The following is a 21,677-nucleotide window of genomic DNA, read 5'->3' as shown; positions in this document are numbered from 1 at the left end:
TCCTAAGTGTTTAGGACTATTCGTAACTGACTAAAGACCAAGTAATAAAGGCGTAACAAACATTCCGGGCTTGTATAATTTCCTCCGCCACCGAAGGTCGTCAGAGGTTATGTTTTCACTCAGGTTTGTCTGTCTCTGCGCAGGATGTCTTTAAAAAGTTATTTTTAAAGATCCCAGTGGGATTTTACTGGGATTTAAAGATCCCAGTAAAAAAAGATCCCAGTGTCTTAAAAAAGTTGTGGACGGATTCGGACAAAGCTTGGTGGATAGGTTGGGTGTGTGACAAGGACACATTGATTCGATTTTGGAGAAGATCCGGATTTCGATGCAGATACGATCATTTTTTAAAAGTGATTCTTCATCAGTGAGAGATGGAGCCAAGAATGATATGTAGCACAATACCTCAAAAAGTTATGGACGGATTATAAGAAAACTAGGTGGATGAGTTTCGTAGGTGACAAGAACAAGCCGATTCGATTTTGGTTCGGGTCTGGATGTAGATCGGGCCTATCAGTGGGCTACAAAATGTAAACTGTTCAGCCTGGCAGAGGTATGCGCTCTCCGAGGGCCATTTTCGTTAAAATGGATTTCTTTGGCATCCAAATGAATCCATATTAATTCATTATATTTGGCATAATTCAATTAAATTAAATTGCCAAATTCAATTCAAATTCAATTAAATTTCAATCCAATTAGGAAGAATTAATTAATTAAATGTATTAATTAATTAGAAAAAAATTACAAATTAGATTTAATTCAATTCAATTAAAATTTGGCATAATTTTAAATTTTAATAAAATTAAATGAAATGCCATATTTGGCATTAAATGGCATCCATATTAATTTCAAAATGGGTATTGCAAAGAGTTAAAAACACTGTGACTTTGTTTCCAGAGATAAATCAAAGCAGGAGTGGCATGGGATTTTGAAAAAAAAAAAGGAAAATTTGAAATTTTCATTTGAAAAATATTTCCATAAACAAACTTTTCTACTTCCAAAAGGTCACAAAAGGTGAATTTGAAGAGCAGAGGCAAATATATACGTGTCTTGTTGAGACCTTGATTTCTTGATCCCAGTGGCATTTTTGTGGAATTTTTGCATTTCCAAATCACAGCGACAGCCACCTTCATCCCGGTTTATCAAATTTTAAAGAAAGCTTTTCTAGGCATCACTTACGAATGGAAAATAGGGCAAGGACTATTACATAGTACAGGTTAGAGTCCCTGTATATAGAGAGTTGTGTCAACTCAAATTTGGACACCATTTTGTGTCTAAGTGTGTCGGATTAGATATACATGTACATTCGCGATATGGGGTGATATATTCTAAACCTGCTAAAAAAAAAATTACTACACATATTTAGTCTTATTATTACATACAGGTGATATTTGTTTTGTCAAAAACTCAGCTATTGCCGTGAAAAAGAGCTGTGTGGTGATATTAAAAGTGGTATGGCAATGCATATTACAAGCCAACACTGCATATAAGAGCTAACATTATAAGTAAGACAAACCAATGCTGTCGTTCTCTGAATTTCTGAAATTTTGGACGTATGGATGGCTGCACAACCCGCAAAAAAATTGAGCAGGTCCCCCCCTAAAATTGCTTTTATGATTGCCGATTAGGCTAAAGATTTTAAACCAAAAATATAACTTGCCTCGGAATAAGTTTTGAATGGACGGACAGACAACTGAAAACAAAACGGACCATGGGTTTCCCACCCCTATAAAATCAAAATTAATTCCCTCTGAAAAAGTACAGTGACATTGCCCTCAGACTACCCAACCACAGACCAGGCAATGTCACTGTACCGGGACATTTCATCAATCAATGACAATATGCGGTCCGCTAGGACTACCCGAAAAAAATTGAGCAGGGTTCTTCCCACGGAAATGCATTTTTGGTCAGCTCCTTGAAGATTATAAACAAACACAAATCACTTCCCTTTAAAAGGGTTTTCAACGGACAGACAACCAAAAAAAAACCGAGCAGATAGAATTGCTTTTGAACATCGATCATCAAGCGGCATGGGCCTACCTGGCAGAGTCTCGAGGAGTCGATCGCTTTCCAGCTCTTTCGTCTGACTTTCGCTTCCCAAATTTGTCTTCTGACTTTATCACTTGGAAATCTATACATCTTATATTTCCCAGATTGGTTTGAACAACCAAAAGCAGAACAACCAGTCATTTTGTTTGGCAATAAACAACATTCCCGTACCAAGCTGACGTTCACGCACGGTGAAGTTAGACACAAAATGGCGCCACGAAATCACGTGACCAGAAATCTTGGGTCAGCGCATGGCGCAACTCTCTTTATACAGGGACTCTAGTACAGGTGGAGGCAATAAAGTATGAGCAGGTAAGTGAAAAGTAAATGAAAGGACAGGTGGTGAGGCAGACTGCAGATTAGCAAGGAGCACAGAGGGTATAATGAAAATATTGTCTTTCAACATCTGCGGGGTTTGCGGACAATTTTCGAGTAATAAATATCCCGCTTACAGCAATGAGGGGTAATTCATGATGTTATAGGTATACTTGTTAGACAAATTACGATTTAAGATATTTCTTCCTGGATTGGTGAAATGTCCAAACGAACGTTTTGCATCAAAATTGCGGAAACTTGTTTTGCAGTTAAATGGAATTTCTTTGTACATTTTAATTCTTGACAAACTGTTAATCTATGTCAATAAAATCAGAGTGCCTGTCTGTCTGTTCTCATTTCCTGTATACTCACTCTCCGATCAGTTCACCAACCTTTGTTGGCATAATTAACAATGTCTTGCCATTTTTACTAACGAGGTTTACTTTACTAACGACTCCTCCATTTATTCCATCCGGCCCGGTCAAAAGTAGACTTTTCTCAAAGCGTTCGTCATGCTTGACGGTGTCAGGACCTTCCGGCAGCGCTTCGGATGCCATTCTGCGATGGGATTGTTGCTGTTCTATGGACCTCCTGTCCGATTAAATAACATACCATTCCATCACCCATCCTTGAAGTGTATATCAGTGATATAAGAAGAGGTCCAACGGTGCAGCAGCCTAACAAGGCTTTTCATTTGTACCTTTTGACTCCACAATGACTTCTTCGTAATTAAAATTTGAGAATAGAGAATGCTTCATACATTTGTACTGTGGTATAAGGGGCTCGTAGGATGGCCTAGACCTGGAGGTACTGCTGTCTAGCCTGGGTTTGAATCCCGCCCCAGCTATAAACTGTCATCATGGTGTTTCACAGGCACGGTGATCCATCAATGTGTGTGCCGTCCTTCAGATGGACGTTAAACGGGCGTCCTGTCTATCAGCATGAGTTGGAGTACGCTGAAGATGCAATGGTGTCCTTCGTGAAGAGTAGGCGAGCTATCGCCAGCACCCTGAACAAACTACAAATTGCAGCCCGAACCAGCACAGGGCACTGCGTCAGCGGCACAGCTGCGGCCTCAGCCAATGATGCTACCCCGCAGCCTTGAGCTGCATTCAAACGAAGAAGAAGACTGTGGTCCAAAAAGGAAGTTGACGAATAACTTTGGTCAAAAATAGCTGCAAAAAATAGCAAAAATAGATTAGTAAATAAGTGTTGTTTTGACCTGTTGACCCCACAATGACAGACTTAAAATGTAATTTTGATGGTGATATAAAAATAACTTTGTGAGTAATCACAATAAAGGTTTCTGCTACTTTCCTTTCTCGAAAATTTCATTATTAGCCTCCAATATTATTTTAAAATGTATCATAGAGACATTACCGGATGGATGAAGTGCCACGGTCAACAATAGGCTAGTTCTGAGTTGATGAAAAACTGTTCCTTTTGCTCTTAATGTTGATTATAATACCAAAAAATAATGTAGGTATCTCATCACTTTACTGGTCAGCTGACACTTGTTTTCCATGAAGACAATCTCTAGTGGACACCGTGATGGACAAGAGGCGATGCGATGGCACACAAGGGAGGACAGAAAAATGAGGGGAAAGAAGGAGTTCAACAAATTCCCTTTTGTGAGACATCGGACATGATCACCGGACCAAGTTCTTGGCAATAAAGGTGAACGTGTAAAGGTGATCATTGTGCTCATAAAGGTGATCATTTTGGTGCTCCTGCCTCACACCTAGCTCGGCTTCACGCTGTTGAAACCAAAGCTTTCAGAATCATTGGAATCTCCCGCGATGAAGCTAACTCCGAGGGCCTTTCACTCACTCACCGCAGGCAGGTTGGTGGTCTTTCTGTCTTCTACCGACTCCTCTCCGGCCTTGCTCCCCCAGCTCTCTCTGGGCTCTGTCCCCCAAATATTCCTACAGGTCGCACAAGATCTGCCTGCAACCCTCTTATGGTTAAACTGCCGAAATCAAGACTCTCTGCTCACCTTCACTCCTTCATTCCTCTTTACTCCCGCCTCTGGAACAAACTCCCTCACTCTCTTCAATCCCACTCCTCCCTCTAGGTCTTTAAAACAGCTGTTCACCACCATCTCTTGTCTTCCCCCATCCAAAACCTTGATCTTTTCTACCCCCGCTAATTCACCCCAGATCCACTTTTTGCAAATCCCGACTTCTTTCTTTCCTGGAAGTTCCAGCAGTGTCCAAGTGTTTTATACTTTCCCACCCCCCCCCCCCTCCCTTCCCACACCTCCTCCCCCCAAGCCCTCTCCCACCCACAGATCTTCCGTTGTCCCTGTTCTCTGCTGTTGTACTTGTGTGCTTCCCTCTCGCTCCCCATCTTGTCTCCCGCTGCCTTTATTGTATGTTTTGAGTGTCCGTTTTTTTTTTTGTGATTGATGTTAGCTCTTACACGAGCCTCGATCTTGTACACACAAAAAAATATATATATATAATAATAATTGTCGGTATGGTTTATGGAGAGTGCTGGTAAATGTGGCGGCCTTCCTCGAGCACGAGCAACGTTTCTCATCGAAACATCATTTCCATGTCAACCCCAGCACACCTCCGCAGATAGCAGATGCGAGACAAAAACCCACAAATCCATGTTCATCAACCAATAACTTATCCATACAATGTTGAAGCATAGAGGGCAGCAGAGAGAGCATAATTTACTTCCTTCAAATAGACTTACATCTTAGGTCATGTGGTGTTAAATTTAATTATGGTAACAGTAATAAAATGTGTGAGTATATGATTTTTTGGGAAGGTATGATGATTTGTTAATATTTTTGGAACAAGTTGATCTCTTTGTCAAAAAGAAAATCAATATAGGATATGAGAGCACCCAAATAGCTCCAACACGATTAGGACTGTGCAATACAGTATAACTTGGATGGCATTTAAACCGCATGGGATCTCGTGATTGTGCATTCCATATCCTCCATCCATTACACGGAACGAGTATTGGCACACGTAGGTGATTTGAGTTAAAGCACACAAACCTGAAAAACATATAGCAAGACCTTAAAAACCCCAAATTAAACTCTACGATCATATTGTGAGCGAGATAAAACCAAAGACAAGAAGAAACAGTTTGAATGAGACAAGCAGCAATATTAAGGTGAAAAGAAAGTTCAGTCAAACACCCGTCACGATCTAGCCAAATACAATAAAACCATCACAGGTAAAGGTCAAGTCCAGATTACATGTGGAGCAAAAGTAAATTGGAGTGCAACCGAGACAAGGAAACTAAAGCAGAAAGGAAGGAATTAGCTTATCATGTTGTTATGGCTGCAGTGTATGACAGAATCACAGTTTTGGTTGGAAAGCTCCACTTATTAATTCAATGTTTGTCAGTGTTATTGCTCTCGTCTTTGACGCATTCCTTACACAGACATCAATCACTCTTAGAGATCCAAGACAAAAAGGCATTGCCGCAGCCTCAAACACAAAATGATTTCAACATCTGTTAGAGGATTCAGCACAAGGTTACGAGAGTGATTCTGGGCCTAGCTTGACTCAGCTATGAGGAGCTGCTGAAAGAGACAGGGCTTTATATATTAGAAAGTAGGTGGTTACAAGATGATGTGAAAGAAATGCTTGGGGTAATGAAGGGTATCGACAAAATAAGTGCAGAATAATTATTCAGCACAACAGACAGTAATTCGACGACGGGCCACAGCCTGAGAGTAAAGGGAAGGAGAGTTAGGACGGTAATATATCGCAGAGGTTTTCACTCAGAGGGTAATTCCAACAACAACAACAGGCATTTTAAGGCCATTTTCCCTACTGGAGCGGGGGTTAGCCTTGCGGTCCCCATGACAATGTTCTCCATTTTGCCTTATTTTCTGCATCTCCCCTTGTTAACCCCCTTGCCCGCATTTCTTCTTCGACCATCTTTAGCCAAGTCTTTCTCGGTCTTCCCCATCCTTTACTTCCTTCTACATTCATTTCCATCATTCTTCTCAACCAGTCACTTTCATCCTTCCTCAACACATGACCAAACCATCTCAAACTCTTCCTCCTCACAGCATCCATCACAGCCTCTATTCCCATCATCTTTCGCAATTCATCATTTGTCTTCCTCTCTCTCAACGATACTCCGCACATCCACCGAACCATTCACATTTCCACCCTTTCCAGCCTCCGTTGCTGCTCTACGTTCATTACCCATGTCTCGCTCCCATAAATCATAACACTTCTCACACATGCAGCATACACCTTTCCCTTCAGCTTCAACGACACTACCCTCCTCGTCAGCACGCCACTCAGTTCCCGAAACTTCTGCCATGCACATCTCACTCCAGCAACCGTTGCAGAGTCTGATCCACCTTCTCCATTCAGCATGTCTCCTAGGTAACAAAATGTTTTCACACCTTCCAGCTTCACGCCGTCTCCAAGATCCAACTCAACATTTCCTCCATCTGCAGCTCCCTCTGTGCACACCTTACACTTGAATGTAGCTGCCACACTGGTTAATGACCCTCTCAAACCACTACATTTTTGATGAACCCACTCAGCGCACATTGTACATTGAAGGGAATTCACTCCGACACCCTTCCTGCACACAGCACACGGCCACTTCCCAGTTCTTTCCACCTCACCACATGCTTTACCACTTGCAATCACCTTCGTTTTTCCGATATTCACCTTCAGACCTTTTGTCTCCATACATTCCTTCCACTTGTTCATCTTCTCCTTCAGTCCATCCATACTTTCTGCAATCAACACCAGATCATCTACATACAACAACTCCCATGGTAAACCCTCCTTTACGTTCTGAGCCAGCATGTCCATCACAGCTACAAATAGTAGTGAACTTAGTACCGACCCCTGATGCACTCCCACCTTCACCTCAAACTCACCACTGTTCCCGTCCTTCGTCCTTACAGCTGTGCGCGCTCTTTTGTACATTGCCATCACTACTCTGATCAACCATTCCTCCACTCCTAACTTCCTCAATGCCCATGCCACTACTTCACGTGGAACCCTATCGAATGCTTTCTCCAGATCAACAAACCAAAGAAACAACTTCTTCCTCTTCGACATGTACTTCTCCTGCAACTGCCTCACAATAAAAAGTGCGTCTGTCGTTCCTCTTCTTGGCATAAATCCAAACTGCATTTCATCAATCTTCACTTTCTTCCTTATCCTCTTCTCCAACACCCTTGCCAATACCTTCATTCCATGCTCCAATAACTTTGTCGCTTGATACGAGTCACAGTCCAGAGGGTCACCTTTCCCCTTGTATAGACAGACGAGGGTACTCAGTTCCCAATCCACTGGAACACGGCCTTCTTTCCTGGAACACGGAACTGGAACACGGCCTTCACACCCCAATTTCCCGCTGCCTTCAACATATCTCCCACAACTCCCGTCGGCCCTCCCGCTTTTCTACTCTTCATTGCTTTTATCGCTTCCTCAACTTCTTTCTCGGTTATCTTCTCTGCCACCCCCTAAAACTGGATTACTCTCTATGTTGCCATCCCATTCATTCTCTGCATTCAACAGTATTTCCATATATCTCTTCCATCTTCCTTTAATTCCATCTGGGTCCACAACGATTGGTCCCACTTCATCCTTCAAGCAACTCACCCCCATCACATCACACCTCTCTTTCGCTATCTGCTTTGCAATCCTGAATACCGCTCTCTGACCCTCTTCCAAATCCAAGCGTTCTCCGAACATTTTCCTACATGCCTCCTGCGCCTTTGCTACCTCTTTCTTTGCAGCCTTCTTGGCTGCCTTATAACTTTTATGCTCTGCCTTTTCTGCGCCCATACCCTTCGCCTTTTGCCACTCCTTGAACTTCTTCCTCTTCTCATCAATCTCCTTTCCAACTTCATCATCCCACCACCATGTTTCCGAGTGCCTCGGTGGTCCTTTTGTCCATCCACATACCTCACCAACGGCTCCCAACAGACTATCTTTCATTGACATCCAACCACGTTCAAGCTCAAGCTCAACCACATCATCCTCGACCCTACTCAGCCTCTCTTTTAATGCCTCCGTCACTGTCACCTCTTTCAACCTCCACACCTTCATTCTCAGTTGGTACTTCCCCCGCTGAGCTCTCCTCGCACCTTTCACCCTTATGTCGCAGACAACCAAGCGGTGCTGTGAAACAGCCTCCTCCCCCGGGATCACCTTTGTGTCCCGGAGGTGCCCCCTATCTCGCCTACGCACCAGCAGGTCGTCAACGGTTGTCGTAGACCCACCTGACATGTATGTAACAAGGTTATGATCCTCTTTCTGGAACTGAGTATTACAAATCAACAAATCAGCTCCATCATTTAATCTATTCATTCCAAAAAAAAATTCCATCTCTTACAGTGACAGTTCCTCTTTTCTACATTCCCTAAACTCTCCAGAACTCCACCCATCCTTCAGCGTCCTCAAACGTATTTTTGACTCGAAGGTCGCAAGAAACCCATTTTGCAAGAAATGTTCGTTTCCCATTAATCGTACATTTTTCAAAATCCAATCTCACCCATCCCCTCCAAATCTTCCCCATCACCCCTTCCCTCCAAAACTTCCCCATCACCCCTTCCCTCAAAAACTTCCCCATCACCCCTCCCCTTCAAAACTTGCCCATCACCCCTCCCCTCGAAATCCACCCCCTTGCCCCTCCCCTCCAAATCTTCCCCATCACCCATCTCTTTCAAATATTCCCCCTTGCCCCTCCCCTCCAAATCTTCCCCATCACCCATCCCTTTCAAATCTTCCCCCTTGCCCCTCCCCTCCAAATCTTCCCCATCACCCATCCCTTTCATATCTCCCCCCTTGCCCCTTCCCTCCTAAACTCCCCCACACCCCTCCCCTCCGAGACCATCCCTCACTCCTCCCCTCCTAGACTCCCCTCTCACCGCTCCTCCTCAAAGCGTCCTCCCCGCTTCTTCCCCCTTCCAACTTTCACCTTCATCTCCCTCAACCTTCTGCCTCACTCTTCCCCCTCCTCAAATAACACCTCACTGCGCCTCACCCAATCACCATCAAACCTTTTGTCCGCCCCATTCTTCCCTTTCTCCAAGCTATTCTGAAATCTCTGACACACCTTCAACAGCTCTCCCTACCTCTTCCTCCTCTTCCACATCTTACCCTACCACTCCCCCCCCCCCCCTGTTCTGTATCCGATGCTCCCCCTTCCTCTTCTTTAACAGTATAGACCTCAAACATCCGGGGCCTTCGCTCAAACTTGACTGATCTCTCCATACAGGTTGCTTCTGACAAACCAGACGTGATCTGCTTAACAGAAACTTTCCTCCTTCATGATGTCTCTGATTCCTTGGTATCTCTCCCAGGTTACTCCCTCCTCCGGTATGATAGACCTGAGCCTCGTCCTGGAGGGGGGTTTGCTATCTTTATAAAAAAACTCTCTTCCTCACTCGCCCTGCACTGCCCTCTCTCCACCTCACCCCCAGGAATACCTTTGGCTACGGCTTCCCCTTCGCTCCCACCTTTTGTTCATATGTGTGTTGTACCGTCCACCAAACAGTGATGACTCCATCTACATCTCGCTGTCTGATAACATGGACCAACTTCTATCTACCCATCCCAACTCTCTCTTCCTCATATGTGGTGATTTCAATTGTCACCATGCCAGTTGGCTGGGTGTGGGTACCTCTCTCACCAGCCATGGCTCTTCAGCAAAGGACTTCTGTGACTCACTGGGACTGACACAATCTGTCAATTTCCCGACCCGGATCTCAGTCAACAGAGCATCTTCTCTTCTGGACTTGGTTATGACTAACTTCCCTGAAAATGTCTGCTGCTCTTCTTCTGCTCCAATCGGCTCATCTGATCATGTGCTTGTTAAAGTGGACATCTCTCTGACCATTCTCAGAGAGCATCCTCAGCGTCGACGAGTCTGGCATTTCACTCAGGCCAACTGGCACGGTCTTCAAGCAGCCATCAATCATCTGGACTGGTCTCCCATCTCTACCGCCTCTGACATCAACTCATCCTGGGAATTCTTCCAAACTAAATTGCTCTCTCTCATGCACAGATTTATCCCATCTCATCTTCAGTTGTCATACCCTTCCTCCCGTCCATGGTACACGGAATCTTGGGGTGAGGCTATTGCCCAGAAACAACTTGCTTTCGTCTCCTGGAAAGCAAATCCAACGGAAGGAAATCTCATTTCCTTTCACATAGCCCGAAACAAGTGTGTGTCCACCCTCAGGAGAGCCAGGAAACAATATCTCTCCGTTCTCAGGACAGAACTCCCTTATCTGTCTCCCTCTTCCAAATCCTGGTGGCGTCTGGTCAAGTCTGTTTCTGGTGTTTGTTCCCCCTCCATCCCCTCCCTCACCTCAAACGGCCACATGGCTGACTCCGCACGTGAAAAAGCTGAATGCCTCAACTCTGTGTTTGCCTCTAAATCTTGTATCCCAAACCCATCCCTCTCTGTACCCACCGTACCCAGTTGCACCCAGCTGCTCCTGGACTCTGTGTCCTTTCCTCCTGACAAGGTGGAAAAGTTTCTTTCAACCCTCGACTCTGATTCTGCAACTGGACCTGACGGCATCAGCCCACGGGTCCTAAAATCTTGTTCTTCCGCTCTTTCACTCCCTCTCTCTGTTCTCTTCACCCTCTCTTTTGCTCAAGGTCATCTGCCATCTGCTTGGAAATCTGCTAACATCACCGCTTTGCACAAAAAGGTGCAAAAACAGATCCCAGCAACTACAGACCAATCAGCCTTCTCCCAATTATAAGCAAAGTCATGGAATCCATCATTGCTTCAGATATGAAATCTTTCCTCTTCTCCAATGGCTTGATCTCTGATCATCAATTTGGTTTCAGACCTGGTCACTCTACTCTGGACATGCTGATTCTGCTTTCTCAAAAATGGATGGAGGTCCTCAATGCCAAACAGGAAATTAGAGCTGTCTCCCTTGACATATCACGTGCCTTCGATACGGTCTGGCACCCCACTCTGCTCACCAAACTCTCCTCTGTTGGTATCCATGGAAATCTCCACGCATGGCTGGCGGACTTCCTCTCTAGTCGTAGTCAACGTGTGGCCCTGAATGGGTTTCTCTCATCTCCTCTTCATGTTCAGGCTGGAGTTCCCCAAGGCAGTGTTCTGGGCCCTGTGCTTTTTCTGGTCTTCATCAATGATCTCTCTGACTCTCTTGAAAATCCTCTCTATCTCTTTGCTGATGACTCTACTCTCTGTTGCTCCATTCTTCATCCCTCAGATCGGCAGTCTGCAGCCTCCTCACTCTCTGCAGACCTGGACAAAATCACAGACAGGGCAAACAAGTGGAACATGTCTTTCAATCCTGACAAATCTCACACTCTTACGATGTCTCTCCGAAAAGACCGACTGGACAACCCTCCCATCCACTTTCTGAATAATCCTCTCCAAGAAGTTCTGTCAGTCTAGCTTTTGGGTCTCACTATCTGCCATGATCTTTCCTGGGAAAACCACATTTCAAATCCGGCCTCCAAAGCCAGTCACCGACTGGGCATCCTCCATCGTGCGAAGTCCTTCCTTGGCACACCTGAGCTCCTCACCACATACAAGGCTTTCATCCGCAGCTCAATGGAATACTGCTCTCCCCTCTGGGCTGGTGCTTCTGCCTCACACCTAGCTCGTCTTCACGCTGTTGAAAGCAAAGCATTCAGAATCATTGGAATCTCCCGCGATGAAGCTAACTCCAAGGGCCTCTCACTCACTCACCGCAGGCAGGTTGGTGGTCTTTCCGTCTTCTACTGACTCCTCTCTGGCCTTGCCCCCCCCCCCCCCAGCTCTCTCTGGGCTCTGTCCCGAAAATATTCCTACAGGTCGCACAAGATCTGCCTGCAACCCTCTTATGGTTAAACTGCCAAAATCAAGACTCTCTGCTCACCTTCACTCCTTCATTCCTCTTTTCTCCCTCCTCTGGAACAAACTCCCTCACTCTGTTCAATCCCACTCCACTCTCCAGGTCTTTAAAACAGCTGTACACCACCATCTCTTATCTTCCCCCATCCAAAAGCTTGATCTTTTCTATCCCCGCTAATTTCACCCCAAATCCACTTTTTTGAAATACCAACTTCTGTCCTGGAAGTCCTTGGTGTCCTTATGTTTTATACTTCTCCCACCCCCCCCCCCCCCCCTTCCCACGCCTCCTCCCCCCAAGCCCTCTCCCTCCCACACATCTCCCTGCTCTTAAATGTTGTGTGCTCTCAAGTGTTTGTGTGCTTCCCCTTCTCTTGTCTTCGGCTCCCTCTTTTTATATATTTTGTTTGTCTGGTTGATTTGTTTGTGAAGTAAATGTCAGCTCTTTCACGAGCCTCGATGCAGTATCCAAAAAAAAAAAAAAAAAAAAAAATCAGCAAACTCCAAAAGCCTTTCACTTTCTCCATTTCTAACACCATATCCGTAACCTTCATGAACTCCCTCAAAACCGTCCATACTCCTTCCCACATGTCCATTTAGGTCTCCTCCAACCACAACAACTTCCTCATCTTTCACGTTTTCCATCAGCTTCTCTATCGCACACCAGAACTTGTCCTTCTCTTCATCGCTCCGACCAACCTGCGGAGCATATCCCGAGATGACGTTCACCAAGAGCTTTCCAATCATCATTTTAACCATCATCAACCTGTCACTCACTCTAGTCACACTCACCACACTGTCTACAAACTCCTCAGAAAACAGGACACCAACACCATTCACGCCTTCTGGGCACCCTTGCCACACAAACTTGAATTTCTGTCCCTGCCTACCCTTCACCATTCTCACACCACTTCCCTTCCATCTCGTCTCCTGCACACAACATATGTCCACTCTTCTTCTGACCAATACTTCCACCACTTCTCCTGATCTCCCAGTCATTGTCCCTACATTCCATGTCCCAAACCTCATAAACCGATCTCCACGTCGGGCATCAGACGTTTCGTCGTCATAAATTGAGTGATTTCCACCCTTGCTTCGATCGGGTTCCACACTTTGAGTTTTGTCGAGAGGGAGTGGGGTCCCCCACGGGGTACTTCGGGCTGTACCCTGCCCAGTGCCCATATGTAGTTGTAATTGTCATGGTTCTCTTTTTGAGGCAATGTTTTTATGGCCGGATGCCCTTCCTGACGCCAACCCTCCTAGTAGCCTCTTACGACACGCAGGGATACGGTGTACCTATTCTAAACCGGGGTACACACCGGTACTCAGAGGGTAATTAATACATGGAATTCTCCCTGGAAAGACAGTGACAGCAGAAACAGTGGATTAGTTTAAATTGGAATTACATTGAAGGGAATAGGGATGTTGGCAGGACTTTCAGGTAACTCAAGTATGGATGGGTGATTGTGTGCATCTGTGCAGAGTGTCATGTATGTGGGGGTCTCATGAAGGGGTGGTGTATGGGTGATGTGTTTCTCACTCAAGAAGTCACTCCCCAACCCAGAAAAAAAAAAACCCCCCTACACAACAAACTTACATAAAAACTCCAAAAAAAAACAAAACAAAAAAACTAGAAAAAACTACAAAAAAAACTACTAAAAATTACAAAAAAACTACAAAAATAAAAAAGCTATAACTAAGAATACAAAAAAACTACAAAAAACTACCAAAAAACCTACAAAAAACTGGGAAAAAAGTACAAAAAACTTTTTAAAATTACATAAATCTACAAAAAATTACAAAAAAACTACAAAAAAAACAAAACAAAATACGAGTCACAAAAAAAAAGAAAAAAGATTTTTCCATTTTTTTATATACATTTGTCTGGTGTTGATGTGGCGTAGGCATTATGGGCCAAATGGCGTACTCCTGTATCTAATTTCCATCAATCAGTCTTATACAACCAAGACAAAAAGGCATTGTCGATGTCCACCGTCCTTGTATGTGTCTATCCATATTATATAAAATGATTGACAGGAGCAGAGCTTGGACTGCACACGTCTGTGTGCTTGAGCCAAAATTTGGAGTGCAAAATTATTTTCAAACGAGGAAGGTCAACGTCGTAATACAATTTTTCAATTCTTAATCAAATTGATACAAAAAGCATGAAATATGGCCTTTTTCAGCAAGCTGAGCGAGTATGTGAGGCACGGCCATGCGTCACGTTAAACAGAGAACTCCTGACATAAATCCATCATGTAAATGGTACATGACTATTTTTCACAAATTTACATGTATTTATGAATTTGCTTATTTATTATCAAGCACTCAACTTTAGATCTTCGAACTTTTTCTTTAAAAAAAAAAAAAGAAGAAGAAATTGAGTGATCCGATCCTGCTCTGCGCCATCTTTATGCAAACAGATTATTTCCTATAACTGCCTGGGCACTGACCTGTGACAAATATTCTGATGAAAAAAAACAAGAAAACTCATCACTTTCAATCATACATTGTGTGTACATTTGGCGAGTGTCTTTTTGGGAAGTTTCTTTTGACGAGTCATCTGTTGCTTAGTTACATCATCTCTAAGCTGCTCCAAATATTACAGCTATACCATTTCAGCTCCATTGTTGCCAGTTCCCATTTCGACCAGCATTTGACACGACAATAAATAAAGTCCAAGGACAAACACTACAAGGAGTTGACCTTCACCCGGGAAAACCTGCCTTCCCGTGGACAACTGTATGTTGCATTATCAGAGTTTTCACAGCGTCGGTTCTTACGATGTCGGACCATAATATCGCACATTTGCCTAGAATATCGTTGTCCCAGCAACACTCCTGTAGCAAGTCATAAATAATCTCAGCTTCAAAGTCGACACACCAATCAGACATCAATAATTTCATCTCTTAAAATCCACGGCCACATCAACATTGAACTTATCACAACATTATTAAAGCCAAACTTCCACCCTGACGAGAAGGCACCATCGGGTCATCAATATGTCGACATCAAAATAATTACATTCACTATTTACTAATCTGCATTTCACCAGATCCCTTCATTGGTAGGATGTTATTTTGGAAAAAGTGTTTGGTGCAAAGCTTTCTGCTCAGGTCTTACCAAAAATGGTCAGTGTTATGGCACTTGGGGCTAATATCAAGCCACTCGCTGGACAAACCTGGATATTGAAAGTTTAAATACTTTGGAATAACTAGGCACACAAACGCAATCCTCCCAGTTTTACCCGGTAATAGTCAGTGCTGTAGACATCACGTGACATTCCAAAGTCGCCAATCTTCACGAGAAGGTTTTCACCGACGAGGCAATTCTCGTTGCAAGGTCTCGATGGACAAAGTGCTGAGATGCCAGGTAAACCATTCCAGAAGCAACCTGCAATGAACACAATTCACATGCTCATTCCACATTTATCTGGGACCATTCAGTACATGCACACCAATATATATATATATATATATATATATATATATATATATATATATATAGATATTATATATATATATATATATATATATATATATATATATATATATATATATATATATATATATATATATATGTATATATATATATATATATATATATATATATATATATATATATATATATATATATATATATACATATATATATATATATATATATATTATATATATATCTATATATATATATAATATATATATCTATATATATATATATACATATATATACATATATATATATACTATATATGTATACTAGTGGGGTATGCATACACATTGTAAGCAATAATGAACCGTGCTTCATACGTTGTTACATAACAAATTGAAGTTTATGATTATAGGCAAACATCACCGAACTGCTGTTAGATATGAATTGAAGTTTTTATTTCCAAGTTTACAGTTACAGAAATTACAATTTTCAAATGCTAGATATCGATTGAGGGTCTCGCACCTGCACTGAGCACAACAAGGCTGCACTTATTTTCGGATATTTTCATTTACGGACACTTTCTGACGGTTCTGCGATTTTTCTCGGTGAACCGGCTTCGATGTCCGTCGGCACGCAAAATTTCAGCTTTCTCCGACACCCGGGAGGTAACGAAAAGCTTTGGAATGTCTCTTTTATTGTTGAAATGTTTCTTTAAGTTTTGTACCACAAATATATACGTGCTGTAAAGTGATTTTCTAAGAGGCGTCGCTGCATATGTCGTCATTAACGTTTGTGTGATGGCACCCGTTGGCAATTTAGGCCTACATCCTGAATGTTGAGGTGAAAACAAAAATGTCTACGTGACAAAGTCAGACTCCACAAGAAAGGGAAACTCGCCTTGATAGCCTACACGACAAGCCAAGCTGCTCACAGATTGTAATGAACTGTTATGGTGTGTGAGTGTGGGGTATTCGAGGGGGTGGAACATTAAATTGATGATTTCTGTCATTTTCGGTTTTTCCCCCTTTTCATACTCTCAAGCGTTTGTGTCTGTGTGCAATATATAAAGCGTTAAAATGTATAAAGCTGGGGTTGTGTCTGTGGGTCATAAGCACCACCCATTCTACAGGCCACGCCTTCCCACTTCTGTCAAAGCATTGGAGGAAGGGGTGGTTGGGAGTCCAAGGGAGGGGGTGGAGTAGAAGGAGGGAGGGAAAGGAGTGGGGTAGGAATCCGGAAGGAGGAGTGGGGTGGGAAGAAGGCAGGGGGAAGGGGTCTTATGAGGATGGGGACGGGATTGGTGGAGGAAACTGTTAATTGCCCGGAAATGCCAGGTGCCCCCTGCTTCCCTTTCTCTCCTCCCGCCCCTCAATCTCCCCACCATCCATTCAACCCTCCCCTATATCTGTCCCCCTCTCCATCTCCTCTCCCCTCTCTAAATATTCCCGTCAGCGAGGTGATCCTGCATTGTGCGGAAACGTGGGGTACCTTTGCTGGTATATCTGTCCATATATATAATCTCTTGTATATTGTTACATGTCATATCACAATATTTTATATATAAATATAATATATATAATCTCTTGTATATTGTTACATGTCATATCACACAGTTTTATATATAAATATATATATATAATCTCTTGTATATTGTTACATGTCATATCACACAGTTTTATATATATAAATATATTGTTATGTCTGGTGGGTAGTGATATGTAGAGCAGATAGAGCTGAGTAGGTAACATGCTTCGAGGTGTCGCAGTAAGGAAAACTACCTGTAATAAGTTCATGTGTAGGCGTTTTGTCGGGTAAGGAGTATACTTGTGAACCTACCAGGAGGTTCGTTGTGTTAAGTAGTGTAGGGATTAAAGAGTAGCGCCCGTGTGTCCTCACCTGGTTAGCCAAACCTTTGTCCCTTTTGGCACTGCAGACCAACACAGACATGCCGACGGATCCTTAGTACAACACTAAATAACGCCTCCCCCCCCCCCCCCCCCGACATGACTTAGGAAGAAACCAGGCTGGGACACACCGCCGCATGGTTGCCGCCATTTACACCTCTGACAGGCCTATCCACCTTGAGTACCATGCCCAGGAGGGCTGTGATCTGTTGGCGCGAATGGACGCGAAAGGCGCGAAGCGGGTCGACAAAGGGCGGGAAGTTACGAGGCTCTGGTTGGGTGCCGCGCTTAGGCTGACGTCACCGGCCGAGGTTATAAAAAGAGTGCGCGGAACTCTGCGTGCAGATTCCTGGCAGATTCCTGGCCCTGGCAGTCCCGGTGCGATCTCGAGTGGAGAGAGTTCTGTCCCTGGTTGCGTTCGGTTCGCAGTACGCGGCCTGAGTTTACCAGTAGTTGAGTTGCTCTCTTGGTGTTTGGACATCTACACTCGTGCTCTGGCAGTCTCTAGCGGTGCTCGGTGCTTTGGAGTTTGGAGTGAGGGACCTCGTCATGTGCGAACGGAGTGGGCGCTGGCTCGAGCCTTCGCGGCGCTTGTGGAGTTTGGGGCGAGGCCTCATGGGTACATCGGGGCCGAACGGAGCCATGTTGAACGGCAAACAACACAAGACGACAAAGACCAGATAAGCCCGAGCTCCGCGTTTACACATTACACGACAAACGTGTTCTTTTTATTAAGTCATCTCCCTCGTCTCGTATCTGATATCAGTGTATGTGGGATCCCAAATTAGGATTTAGGTTTATCGTCACATTTTCCTGTCCTTGCTTTTATTTTCAATAAACCCTTGTATTATTTTGCATCCCCTGTTAAACCTGTGCCCGCTTGAGTTGATTGCCCCTACAGGGTCGGAGTGTCGCAGTTAAGCGCTTGCGCAGCTTCCATTCTCCTCCTTCCTCCCACGCGGCCATAGTAAAATCCGTGTTTGGTCATTGCCTCCAATAAATCCGTTTATGCCATCCGCAACTCTGGGGTTAACTGGAGTTGCGCGACAATATATATAATCTCTTGTATATTGTTGTATGTCATAGCACACCGTTTTACATATAAATATATATATATAATCTCTTGTATATTGTTGTATGTCATAGCACACAGTTTTACATGTAAATATATATATAATCTCTTTCTTATATATTGTTGTATGTCATAGCACACAGTTTTGAGTGACAGGAAAGTGCAATATACCCGACCACATGCTCACAAAGGAATATATTGCATCCAATGTCCAATATGAAGTTTCCTGTATTGTACTGCCCGTGCATGATGGAAATGCTCCCAGAATCTCTTCTGAGGTAATGCATGAGTGTTCTGCATAATTAAAGAGAAGGAACTTTCCTAATTAATTATTATGAGCACAGCTGCCAATACTTGCAAATGTGGCTTCTGCTCAAAAGCAATGCCAGTCCAAGCTGATGAACCTCAATGAGATAATCAACTTGAATTGGATGTGGCAATGATCTGTAAGAGTTGTGAGGAGCGAGTTTTCCTGGGTTTTTGGAGACAGTAACATGAGTAATACAAGGAAATAATGGAATTTCTATGTAGGAGGTCATCGGGCCCAACAAGCCTGTGCATTTCTGCCAACATACATACACCCCTTTATCCACAATGCTTCAAGGTTTATAGTTTTTGACAAAAAATGTTTCTGTGTGTAAAAAAAAAATGGCTGCAAAATATTATTCCTTTGACAAAAGGCTTTTTATTCCTTTGTCTGCTAACTCTCTACTCATGCTTCGCAGACTTTACAACAGCAAACCTGGTTCTCAACGGAACACGATATCTTCTCCTCTCCCATTGGATTATCTTTACAGCACACCCCAAGGAAATATTGAAGGTCTAGTCCTGTTACTGGCACAAATAGCTTCTCAAATTCCATTGAAAATTGTCTCAATCGCTTTGCTGATAATGCAAAACAATACTGCTCCATCCATCATCCCAGAAGGTCAGCCTGCCGTGGTTTCCTATATAATGCAAAAATAAATAAATAAATAAATAAAATGAAACATGTCATGCATAATGCTTGAGAAATCCAAATAAACAATAGTTGCCATGGAAACAGCAATTTGGCAATTTCGTTAATTTGACCTATCAAGTGTTTTACATGATTGATTGTTTTGCGTGGAAAATTTGGTTGATACATTTTCTAATTGTGGCCGAATAGGTGTTTTGCATGTTTTGGATGGAATTGACCCTAACCTTTGACTAACTTCGTCCAGATTTTATAGACATATGTTACACGTACGCACATACGTACAAATAATCTGTGCAAGTTTCGACTTAAAAAATTGAAAACTTTTTGAGGTATTGGAGTAATTTTAACGGTTGTATTGTGGAGGATGTAAATTCACAAAAAAATCACAAAAATAATGTGAATGTAAATTCACAAGAATTCACAGACTGTAACTTCACAACAAGTCCCATTTGATTATAGTGTGGTGAGATTGTTGTCATGGAAATCATTGACATGTCAAAACAGCTAAATCAATCATTCTGATTTTTGGTGAACCAATTCTGTGGGTCAATATGCAAATTATGTTCAAACTAGCAGAGTACCTGCCCTGCGGATTGCTGGAAATTGCGTATTACTTGCTGAAAAAAGTTTTCTCTGTATATTGCAAGAATAGATGTTTGTGTGGTGTGTGTATAAAGGGGTCTAATGGGTCTGCAGGGGCTAAAGGTCTGCAGGTCTATGGGGTCTAAGCTGCCAAAGGGGTGTGAAGGGTGTAAAAGTCGAAACGGTCCAAATGTATAACAGTCCAAAGCGTATATAAGGGGTACAAAGGTTTAAAGGATAATTTCCAATATTAGTTAGGGTCTAAAGGGGTCTGAAGGGTTTAAAGGGTCTGAAGGGGTCTAAACGATCTGAAGGGGTCTAAATAGTCTAAGGGGTCAAATGAGTCTAAAGGAAGGGTGAAAAGGGTCTAAAGGTTTAAAGGGAATGTTCCCATAGTAGTTAGGGGGCTAAAGGGTCTTAGGAGTCTTAAGAGGTCTAGAGTGTCTCAAGAGGGTCTGATCATAATACTGAGTATGGTATCTATAGGCTATCAGCTAGGGGGGTCAACCGGTACCAAATTGAGGGAGTAAGGCTAATAATGATTTTTGACAAGGTTTTTACCTCTAGAATAAGAAAATATGTGATAGCAAATTCAACGATGTAGCTAAATGTGTGTTATCACCCATTTTCAAAATGGCTGCCACTTTACATACAAAATTTAACGTTGTTGTCGTTTTGTTTGCTTTTTTTTCTGTAGGAACGGTGGTCGGAGCAACGAGCAACGGAGTAGATAGAAAGTAGATGCTATACGATTAGAATACGTTTTTGGCCCCTGTAACATGTTGCATTATTGGTTTACACTGAAACTTTTGTCAAGCATGATTTTGGACCAAAAACGCCCTTTTGCGAATGGCCTTGTTACAATCGCATTAAACAGGAATGTGTCACCCAATTTTGTTCTCTTCATTGCGTTCCAACATCTGGACAAAATGTTGCGCAAGATTACCCTACACCGCAACGAAAAGGTGCAAAAATTCATTGATACATTTCCACTTTGTCGAAAATACGTGGTGGTGCGATACTTTTTTCCATGTGTGTACTTGCAAATCTACTGAATGCCAGTTATTTTCGTGCATATTTTGTGCATAAAGTTGTTGCTATGATGGCAGCCATTTTGTGAAATTGGGCGCCATATTGGATTCTATCTTCTTGGATTAAAGTTCAGATGATGTATTTCATACTTTAAGAGAGTTGTAAAGTCTTAAACATCTCAAAACGCAATGCTATTTGTTACAAATTCCTACAAGAATATGAAACATGGTGTTTTTAATAGAAAAATATGCATTTTGGCGGCCATTTTGAAAATGAGGTGATAACACCCATTTAGCTACATGGTTGAATTTGCTATCACATATTTTCATATTCTAGGGGTAAAGACCTATCCAAAAATCAATATTAGGCTTACTCCCTCATTTTGGTACCAATGGACCCTATTTTGGGGGTCTGGCTGATGGCCTCCTAAGTATAAAACGAATTTCTGGCAGGAAACTGAGTATACAAACCTTCTATGTATGGCCAGACCTTGGCACCC

At 43.0% G+C, this 21,677-nt stretch overlaps 1 protein-coding gene across 1 annotated transcript in view; it reads right to left on the bottom strand.

Moving 5' to 3' along the window:
• Positions 1-21,677, bottom strand: part of LOC137417037 (BDNF/NT-3 growth factors receptor-like) — a 452,816-nt gene that overhangs the window by 110,285 nt on the left and 320,854 nt on the right. The window contains 2 exon segments of the mRNA XM_078786250.1: positions 15,446-15,531; positions 15,534-15,591. Coding sequence (XP_078642376.1) covers positions 15,446-15,531; positions 15,534-15,591 — 144 coding nt within the window.

This window comes from Myxine glutinosa, chromosome 11, assembly GCF_964187855.1.
Source record: "Myxine glutinosa chromosome 11, kmMyxGlut1.1, whole genome shotgun sequence".
Taxonomy (NCBI): Eukaryota; Metazoa; Chordata; class Myxini; order Myxiniformes; family Myxinidae; genus Myxine; species Myxine glutinosa.
This window is presented reverse-complemented; position numbering and strand designations above follow the sequence as displayed.